Source organism: Saccostrea cucullata, unplaced genomic scaffold (assembly GCF_032062105.1).
Source record: "Saccostrea cucullata isolate Sc308-1 unplaced genomic scaffold, CSIRO_AGI_Scuc_v1 ctg18391, whole genome shotgun sequence".
Classification (NCBI taxonomy): Eukaryota; Metazoa; Mollusca; class Bivalvia; order Ostreida; family Ostreidae; genus Saccostrea; species Saccostrea cuccullata.
In genome coordinates this window covers 1-9,940 of record NW_026927175.1, presented here as the reverse complement: position 1 = coordinate 9,940, position 9,940 = coordinate 1, and the positions used below count along the sequence as shown (strand labels likewise).

The following is a 9,940-nucleotide window of genomic DNA, read 5'->3' as shown; positions in this document are numbered from 1 at the left end:
CAATGTTTTTGTGAATGTTTAACATGTTTAAGTAGCAATACTTCAATGACAAACTCTTAGAAAAATTTATCTATTTTAAGTAACGTCTCATCTGTCCTTAAGTCATTAATTAATGCTTGTTCTCCTTTAAAAATATTTTCCCCAACTCTCTAATAAGCAACAGTGTTCTTAAAATAAATTGAAAGGAAGATAGATTTGTCAATTCTAGAGGTTCTCATGTTTTTTTAACCTGTAGACAATGTAATCTAAAGTTTAATTTTCTTTTGCTAAGTGTATAGTTATATATAATTGTGTAGAAGATTGCTTAAGACAAATATTGTTTGATCTTATTTATTTTTACATGTAAATGTATATACATTATCAAATTTGTCAGTAGAATACCTCAGTTATATGTTTATGTTCCTGACTGAATAAGTAGCTGTACGTTTGTTTTCTAGACACTGTTAAGTCTGAGTAAATTAGCCGGACTAGCAGCTGACCCATATAATGGAGAAATAGACCATATAATGGAGAAATAGACAGCAATATACTAGGTATGCAATAAAGTGTATTTCATTCTGTAGAGGAAATTGAATTTTGTTTCTATTAACAAGTAGATGTATATCATGAATATCTAGACATTAAATTTATCACATGCACAGGGGGTTGATCAAAATATTGAATTCATAATAAAATGAGCCAGTAAGAATCTTTGATGTTGTCATGTTCTATTATAATAATAATATCAGGAAGAGTTCATTTGTAATTCTTTACCCAAGAAAGAATAACTGGTGTTAAAAAAACCTACAGTAAATTAAATATTAAAGACTAAAATTTTTCCAATTTACAAATCAACTAAGCAGGAAATTAGCTTTGTTGAAAATATTTTTGAATGTCAAAGACACTTACGTATTCTAACACAAAAAAAACCTTGTTTTCTTTGTTTGGTTTCCCTACTAACAGTGTGAAATGAAATACATGTCCAGGATTTCTGTACAAAATTAATGTATTTTCCTTGTTGTTTATAACAGACATCAATGAAGAACAAGAATTAATTGCCCATCAGCAGCAGTTACCTGCCCTTGTCATAGAGGTTAGTATTGTTTTGCTAATTTCATCCCTGTTCAACTTACATAAATTAATCATTGTAAAATCCAAAATATCAATAGGGCAAAAAAGAGATAAATATGTAATTTTGACAAAATAAAATTTCTTGTAGAATCTAGGAATGGAGCCAAACAATATGAGAGTTCTCTCCCCTGTACAGTTGATAGAGATATGTACCAGTAGGGACTGCCACCTTAATTTCTGTCTCTATTTATCATATGCCATGAATATCAGTATTGCCCAACATTTAGTATTCTCTTGCCATTAAATGCATGTATTGTTAATATTTCAATTCTGTTTTAGTTATACATCTCCGGAACAAACATTGATGCCACAGAATATGATTTCAAGAAAGCATTGGATCTCTTACAATACATAGACAAGGTAAATGTATACAATTATCAGTATAGATAATGAAGGTAATAAAATACATATATACATGTACATGTATAGGAATTTTAGCAATAAATAAACAACTGGGGTATTTTTACTTATTAAACAGAAACTTTTTGCCCTCTTAGAGGATTCAATTTTTTTAGAAGCACTTCAGAAAGATTTTGAAAACAGCTAGCTTCTTTTTCCAGTTTAAAGTATTTATAAATACCTCTTAAGATACTTATTTTTGAAGAACAGAGATATTCAAAGGTGAAGAAGAAAGGTATCTCTAATTTTTAATTGAAGTATTAAAATCCTAGAGTTTTCAGATTTTATTTTCTTTCAGACTGACCCATCAATAGACTATGAAAGTCTGAGGATGCACATTTGGGCCCAGTCTATTCTTAGAGACAGGTAAGGTCTCAGGTAGAAATAGAATTATGATACCTGTAAGGTAGTTAAGTTTCTTTGCTCCCTTTGCCTCAGAACATGGAGAAATTGAATGAAATTTCATGTCATCTTTGGTCTTCATTATCAAGACAATAAAATTTGTTATAAATGACAAATCTTCTTTGCAAAAATCATTTTTTATACTTAAAATAAACACGTACAGAAGTAAAGTAGGTAGATCTAGAATGACACATGTATTTTTTGAAGTCGTTAAGTTTCGCTCCACTTTGCTTGTTTAGTTCAGGGAGACATTGAGTGGAATTTCTGGTCTCCTTTGGTTTTCATTATCAATATAAAATTTATTATGAATGACAAATTTTCTTTGCATTAATTTATATTTTATATTTTAACAAAATACAATTAAAGAACAAAAATTGTATTTTTATTAACAGCTGGCAACAAGATGATTCTGCGGATGTTATGGAGACCAATATGAATACTGTGTTCTTCAAAACAGTGGACCTGGCTTACAAAGAAGGTAAGGTATTACATAGAAAATGTGCTAGTCTTGTAATTAATGATTGTTGTATATTTTTGTTAGATGTATATCAAAATGTTTATTTGTTGTATGCATCATTAAAATTTTTGGATTTGTGTTTTGATTTTTGAATTAAATAAAATCTTTTTGTACAAAAATACCTGGGTTTTGATAATTTGTTAACCTATTGAATTTAAAAAAAAAATAAAAAAAAAAAAAGAAAGAAAGACAAAAAGAATTGCAGAATTTCAGGGTAGTTACTCTAACTTCTTGTACGTTCAAAACAGATGTCAATAGTTTCATCTCTGGCGAACAACTGATGAATCTGATGTCATTCTTTTTTTATTCAGGAATGGATGTGAAGACATTTATGCCAGAATTAAGGGCAGTGTTAAACTGTGATGAACTTGGAGAACTTAAAGATAATGCTGGCTTTCAGTATTTGATACAAGCTGGATATGAACATATCGGACAAGTGTTATGATTTATATGAACATATTGGACAAGTGTTATGATTTATTTAAAGTCACAGATGAGTCTGCATTGGATACGAGTTCTTTTATGAACTTATTGAATATGAAGTGTTATGATCCATGTTAAGTTTACAGGGAATATAGTTAATGTGCAAAGTACGGAAAAGTAGTTCAGCAATAGTGCAATGTAAAGTAGAATTAAGGATTTGTTTTAATAAATGCTGTTTTTTCTTTCATACTGTATAGCAGGTTTCTTAAGCGGGTGCAAAATTTGACGGTTTATTTCTTGACAGAGTTCGTATATCCAAGTATTTTGCACCAAAAACATTTGTGTAAATATCAGTTTAAACATATAAGATAATAATACTTGAGAAGACTTCTTTAAGTATGATGACTATTTGTACTTTGTAAAACCTGCGAAACATTGTTGATTTTGAGTTTAATCTTTGAAGAGATTGTTTTTTTTATATGTAGCTTGCAAATAGATGTTCTTATAATTATTTCTTGACAAGTTTTTTTTGAATGAGGTAACTGAAAATTGCATCAAGACCCATTTTAATGGACAATTGTCATTATGATAAAAAGCATGTAGGTAGACGATGTAATTCATGTATACAAAAGCAGTTACTAGCCCCACCCTCTGCAATTTGATTGCAAGGCAGTTTGTCAAATCTGCTGCCTAACATCGTGTACAAGTTATTTAAGGAATCACTGTCTAGTTTCCATTTTTACTTGAAATAACCATCTTACAATAAATCGAAATACCATCTAATTGAGTAAATTTGAAATGCATAAGGCCCCATGACGTCAAATCTTACTATAAAAAATAGTCCCAAAAACACGAAACAAATTTATTGATTATTTATAGTTACCGTAGTCAAAAATCAACATTTATAAAATAAACAACGAAAAAATTTTAAATAATGATCAAAGTAATCTTGCTAACTTTAATTATATATGTGACCTAGATTTAGGTTGTGGGAAGCACGAACATATATAGGCACTATATATCACCATATTGAGTGCAATGTTGCAGTTTATGAAACGGGAGCTGGTCAGCATGGTCAGGAAACCGATTTGTATGGATGTTAAAATAACAGAAGTTGAGTTGCATAAGAAGTCGGATGGTAATGACTGAGGGACGATGTCTGTATCAGATGATGGAGTACCTGCAGATCCATGTGGCAATGTCAATTTCTCCACGTGGCTGTTACGGAAGTGGAGTTCTCGGACTCGCGAGGCCTCGGTGATAGTGGACAGCGTTGCGCTAGTGACTTGCTTTCAAGCCGAAGATAATTCATTATTTATTCTGTTTGTTAAAAAGATATATCATATCAAATTACTTTGTAAACAATTAAACAAAACATTTTTTTTCTGTAGTATATTTATACGTCAGTGATATACATGCAGGTTGACACCCGACCTTTCAGTAATAGAGAAATATACATACCACAGGGTATTACCATGAAATTAACAAGATTCACTTTTGTAGTGTTTATCATAGAGAAAACAATTGGAAATGGGAATATTAAGTGTTCAACCAATCAGCATACAGGAAGACGACCAATTAACAGGATTGGTGAAGGATAGTACAGAATCTTACTTAATGTGATTCATTTCTCATATTAACAAAATTTTTCTGATGAGTTCTAATATCTTACAAAATTTTGCTTAATACATTATTTAGTACATACTGTAAACGTATTACATTTGGCTGGGTATTCTTTTTAGCGTTTTTGGCGGAAAGTAATATCCGTTAATTCAAGTAAAACGGTAAATGTCTCGCACATTTTAGTATTTTGTGTGGATTTTATTTGATCATTACACAACCGTAGATTCAATTCAGGTATTTGATTTTTTTACATGACTGTTGCTATTTTGAACAACAAACATATTGTCACTTGTATCTATACACAGTCCCTAGGGTCTATTCAGTCATTGCAGATATTTAATTTTCTTCACTTGTCCGTTGTCATACTGAATAACAAACAGATTGTCATTTGTATCTGTACACAGTCCCCAGAGTCCACTTAATTCACACTCTATGTAACGGAGGAACTGTCCATCCTGGTCTATGATGTGGACACAGTGATTGTTAAAATCAGCCGTAAGGATGTGACTCTGACTGTCTGTGGTGATTCCTAGTGGAGTAAATTGGCTGTTGTTTGGAGCAGGAGTATGTCCAGTGTACCTGAATCTCAGTTTTCCGGCCTGATTGACCACCACTACTGCTCTAGCTAGACAGTCAGACACACAGATATCCAGGTTCCTGTTCTCAATCATGTATATGTATCCATAATAATCATAACTAAATGAATAGAGAGGTTTACCTTTATCATCAAACTGAATTGTTTGTTTCTCTGTGGAGCCAGAGTAACGGACAACTTTTGTTTCTGTTTTTGTCTCGTCATCTCTATACATGATAATCAGCAGGTCACCAGAGGAGGTACTACAGACACGAATAGGTTCCCAGTTCTTTAGTCTGATCACCTCCTCTATCTTCTCATTCTTCGCAACGTCCACAGTTCTGTCCCTTCCGTCAATATACACTAGATCTCCACTTTTTGTCACTGCTATGTCCTGTGGTATGTTCCCTGACCTGGTTGTGATTGACTTGAGTAGTGATCCCTGGTTGATGCTGTAGAGTTTCATGGTGCTATCATATCCCTTTGTCCAGATTTCTTTATCACTCACACAGGCCATACTATAAATTTGATTATACTCAGTATCTATGGTGGTGACAATCTCTGGTTTATCAAGCAGCTGTTTGACTCGAGGAGAGGAGCCAGCTTCTAGTGATTTTTCTGTTGTCTTCATGCTGTAGCCATGTTTATCTAAAGTTAAAGAACTTGATGATAAGGTTCCGAACAGTTTACCAAGTTTTTCTCCTTGAATTTTTCCTGGAGTAAATTTGGGTAAAGATGGTGCAAATTTTTGTGGAAGAATTCTGTATATATTTACATTTGATGTGAAATCAAATAGTTTTGACAAGTCATATGTGTCTATATCCATTTCAACTAGGTTGATTTCATCCTTGATGTCAGACATTGCCTTGTTTATTTCATCCAGATGTTTCTGTAGAGTTTGTAGCTGTGTGTTTTTTATCTCATCAACTTCAGCTTTAAGTTTCTGGACAAGTTTGTCAATTTCTCTGTGCCAGTCCTCTCCATGTTTTGTTATGGCTGTTGAGAGATCTCCATATTCCGTTTCCAACTGACTCATTCTGTTTTGTACATCAGAGGCAATGTCCTGATAGGTTGGATAAATTGTTTCCTTTAATTCAGTTTGTTGTTTCGTGATTTTGTCTTTTTTCTCGTCTAAAGCCTGCATTATTTCTAATAGTTTATGACCCAGATGTTGATCAGATGCAAGGCACTTTGTACAAACAGGAATATCACATTTTTTACAGAACATTGTACTTTGTTGTTTATTGTGAGATTTACATTCTGGGTATCGGGGGGTTGATTTCCTGGACTGAAATTTAACAATTTCATGTTTCTTGGATTCATCAGATATCATGTGTTCTCCCACACAGGCCTTACACAGGTTGACAAGGCATGTATCACAGTGCATTTCTACCACAGCGGTCTCACACAGGTCACATCGCATCACGTCCTGGGTACTGGTACGGGGGTCCATGGTTAAACTTTTGATTCTGAAGTATAGAGTCAATTAGGCTTTAAGGTAGAGATAAAGTACGTATAATATTGAAAAATGAATTAATCTTTCATCGATTTGAGATATGTTGGAGGAAAATTTTGCTGGATTTCCAACAATGATTGTTGTTTTTTTTTCAATCACCAATAGTAAAATTTAAAATTATTGCAACTGAAAGTAATCATGCCTTGGACATACACACCTGTGCCTAATTCCAAACTTATTCAATTTATTGTTATTTGGGTCAATATATCAAGTAAAATATCAGAATTGTAAATGAATATAAATATAATGTGATATAAAACTTCAATGGTTGTAGACGTGTTAAATTATGTTTGTATGAATTCAGACCCCCGTATCATGAAATATCCTAATGATATCTGCAAAGTTTAAGATTGATTCAATAAGTAATATTTTACATTTTACAGGAGATTGAAAATTTGACTCATTATAACTCATAAGACCCGGTCTTATTAACAACCACATTAAACTCTGAGTAGAATCAGTCATTCTTTATTCACTGATCTTAATTCTAGGTATCGCTTAATTTCTCGCTCCAATTTCTGAAAGCTAAATTATATCGATGGTAAATCTAGTGCATTTACTGTTATAAAAAATAATCAAAATGTTAAATTTAATGTGTAAACATTACCTGGCGTTTAAGACTGTAATGGTTGCCAATAATGGAGGTGTTGTTATGAGTTCTTATCACATGACCTGTTTCCCTGTGTTACCTAACTGTTTTTAATATTGATTTCCTGGTCTGTGTGCAGTAGAAATTTAAATATAAGCTCTCAGTTCTGCTATCATATGTTTGTTTACTACAGCTAACTGCAAACATTTTGATATTTAAAGCACACTATAAATATTACGAAACTTTTACAGCATGGTTAAATATTAAAAGATTACAGAATTCAAAACAGCTCAATGAAAGATCAGTAAATCTACCACCCCACCAGATTAACATCCCCCAAAAATATATTTTTAAAATTATGCATAGTTTTATAAATTTTGCGAGGTCAAGTTTTAACAATTTAATAATTGAAGAACATCAATACTAAGAAGTCACTTTAGTCACTCAAAATCTTTATCTATTTTTAAAAAAAATGAATGTGATGTTGAGTACATGTATGAAAATCAAACACTTGAAATGTATATTTAGTACATTTCTCAACAGAAACATGTAGGACTTCTGCATAAAGCAGGACATTAAATTTCTTAGCTGGCTTCATAATATACAGACCAACAACTTCTCTAAGGTGAATCATAACTCTACATTAAATCTCTGAGCTGACTCCATAATATACAGACCAACAACTTCTCTAAGGTAAACCATACCTCAACATTAAATCTCTTAGCTGGCTCCATAATATACAGACCAACAACTTCTCTAAGGTAAATCATTTGTAAACATCCAATTACCTTTGAATTCAAAGAAACCCATTTGAATCCATTTAATTAATACTCGAATTTGACCTGCTTAAAAACATAAACAAATTGTAACCTTTGCCAAATCTTTAGATAGGTTGGTTTTTCAGCAGATTTTACGGAGTATCCAATATTTGTTTTTACCTCATATGACCTAGGGGATAAATCTTAGCAATGTTTTGCCATAACAGTGCATCAGTATGTCATTGTGTGTTTATGGAAAGTTTGATTTAGTATTTTACTTTCAGGCCCACAGCACTCTTTTAGATTTGGGCAAAATGGAGCAGGGCTCTCTGGCAAAGAAAAAGGTAAGGTTGTGTTTATAATAAATCATTTCATTGATATCTTATAACTCATTAAAACTTGTTCTCTTTTGAAAAAAGGAAATGTTTTCCCCACCTCTTCAATAAACAACAGTGTGCTTATAATAAACAATGATAATAAATAATGAAAGGACGATAGACGTCATTTGTAGATGCTATCATGTTCATTAACTTGTAGACAATGTAAACTAACGTTTAATTTTCTTTTGGACAGGTAAATGTATAATTATATGTGTATGTATTGTGTAGAAGATTGCTTAAGATGAATATTGTTTGATTTTTTTTTTTTACATTTACATGTATATACATTATCCAATTTGTCAATAGAACACCTCAGTTATATGTTTATGTTCCTGACTGACTGAGTAGCCGTACGTTTTGTTTTGTAGACACTGTTAAGTCTGAGTAAATTGGCCGGACTAGCAGCTGACCCAGATAATGGAGAAATAGACAGCAACATACTAGGTTCGTATTTTAAATTAAGTGTAGTAGACATTATTTTTACCACATGGGTTCAGTAAAGCATTGAATTCAGAAAATAAACCTTTAAGAATCTTTGATGAAGTCATATGCTCTATCTTTAGGTCACCTGAGTAAACTCAGGTGACCTATTGCTATCCGTTTTCGTCCGTCATCGTCCGTCGTGCATCGTGTGTCATGTGTTAACATTTGAACATTTCAGCTTCTTCTCTGCAACCACTGAACCAATTTCAACCAAATTTGACAGAAAGCATCTATGGGTGAAGGGGAACAAAAATTGTGAATTTCATGATCCCTGCCCCCCTGGGGCCTGAGAGGTGGGGCCAAAACCACTAAAATTAATGCAATCTTTAAAAATCTTCTTCTTTACTCCTGGACATCAAGCAGTCAAACTATTTGCATGATTGTAATCAGCATTGAGTCCTCTACCAAAATTGTGAAATTCATGGCCCTGGGGTCAGGGGTTCTAGTGCTAGTGCGGAGCTAACTAAGTATATAGTGAAAATGCATTATTTCTTTGAAAATCTTTTCTCTGACCCTGGGTATTATACAGACCCTAAAACGTGCTACTACACCTCAGAAACGAACCGTACCGTTCCGTGCAGAAAGCGTACCGTACCGTGAACAAAGCGTACCGTTCCGTGCACAAAGCGAACCGTTCCGTTCACAAAGCGTACCGTTCCGTGCACAAAGCGAACCGTTCCGTGCACAAAGCGTACCGTACCGTTCTCAAAGCGAACCGTTCCGTTCACAAAGCGTACCGTACCGTCCACAAAGCGTACCGTTCCGTGCAAGAAACGAACCGTACCGTTCTTTGGTTAATTATGCAAACCACGCCCCAAATGATTTTTGAATCGTGTAATGACCAAATAAGGCATTTTGGTTTATTTCGCGCTACAGCGCCTGTGAAAGGAGGACGGAGGTTGTGTCTGCCTGTTCGAAACACCATTATCTTGTATCATGCGTCTGGGTCTTAAACTGTAAAAATAAGGAAACTACTCGAACCAAACTACAACTTTAAAACAATCAGACAGAGTTTGAGACGATTCTTATTTGCTATAAATTAGATCAACTGGTTGTGTTTGTGGTCAAAGGTACAGTACAGGCCACGAGTTTTTCCCGCAAAACACGTACGGGGCACAGTGGACCTCGAATAATGTCGGCGTCTTTGAAGTCTTTTATTTTCTTTA

General features: G+C 33.4%; 2 protein-coding genes and 2 long non-coding RNA genes across 4 annotated transcripts; 3 read left to right on the top strand and 1 right to left on the bottom strand.

The window, feature by feature from the left end:
• The first annotated feature begins 499 nt into the window (after positions 1-499).
• LOC134273665 (uncharacterized) lies at positions 500-1,259 on the top strand. The gene is made up of 3 exons (XR_009993465.1): positions 500-533; positions 1,011-1,072; positions 1,199-1,259. It is a non-coding gene; the product is annotated as an uncharacterized LOC134273665 (long non-coding RNA).
• A 119-nt stretch (positions 1,260-1,378) lies between these two features.
• On the top strand, positions 1,379-3,010 carry LOC134273664 (nuclear pore complex protein Nup133-like). The gene is made up of 4 exons (XM_062755855.1): positions 1,379-1,470; positions 1,808-1,875; positions 2,304-2,389; positions 2,740-3,010. The coding sequence occupies exons 2-4, from the start codon at positions 1,841-1,843 to the stop codon at positions 2,871-2,873; spliced, it is 255 nt and encodes an 84-aa protein (XP_062611839.1). The 5' UTR covers positions 1,379-1,470; positions 1,808-1,840; the 3' UTR covers positions 2,874-3,010.
• Positions 3,011-4,797: 1,787 nt separating this feature from the next.
• Positions 4,798-6,381, bottom strand: LOC134273662 (uncharacterized). Its single transcript, XM_062755854.1, has 3 exons — positions 6,097-6,381; positions 5,282-5,991; positions 4,798-5,020 (listed from the first exon to the last, which is right to left on the bottom strand). Exons 1-3 carry the CDS (start codon positions 6,379-6,381, stop codon positions 4,798-4,800), a joined length of 1,218 nt encoding a protein of 405 aa, XP_062611838.1.
• Positions 6,382-7,861: 1,480 nt separating this feature from the next.
• LOC134273663 (uncharacterized) lies at positions 7,862-8,735 on the top strand. The gene is made up of 3 exons (XR_009993464.1): positions 7,862-7,914; positions 8,196-8,255; positions 8,660-8,735. It is a non-coding gene; the product is annotated as an uncharacterized LOC134273663 (long non-coding RNA).
• Positions 8,736-9,940: the final 1,205 nt, after the last annotated feature.

Bases quoted from the DNA above. Each gene is read 5' to 3' on its own strand.
- LOC134273664 (XM_062755855.1), top strand. From the start codon at position 1,841: ATGCACATTTGGGCCCAGTCTATTCTTAGAGACAG. The intron at 1,876-2,303 runs GTAAGGTCTCAG...TTTTATTAACAG, and splicing joins CAGTCTATTCTTAGAGACAG to CTGGCAACAAGATGATTCTG. The intron at 2,390-2,739 runs GTAAGGTATTAC...TTTTTTATTCAG, and splicing joins GGACCTGGCTTACAAAGAAG to GAATGGATGTGAAGACATTT.
- LOC134273662 (XM_062755854.1), bottom strand. From the start codon at position 6,381: ATGATATCTGATGAATCCAAGAAACATGAAATTGTTAAATTTCAGTCC. The intron at 5,992-6,096 runs GTACAAAACAGA...AAACTTGTCCAG, and splicing joins ATCAGGACATTGCCTCTGAT to AAACTTAAAGCTGAAGTTGA. The intron at 5,021-5,281 runs GTATAGAGATGA...TCCAAACAACAG, and splicing joins GGTGACCTGCTGATTATCAT to CCAATTTACTCCACTAGGAA.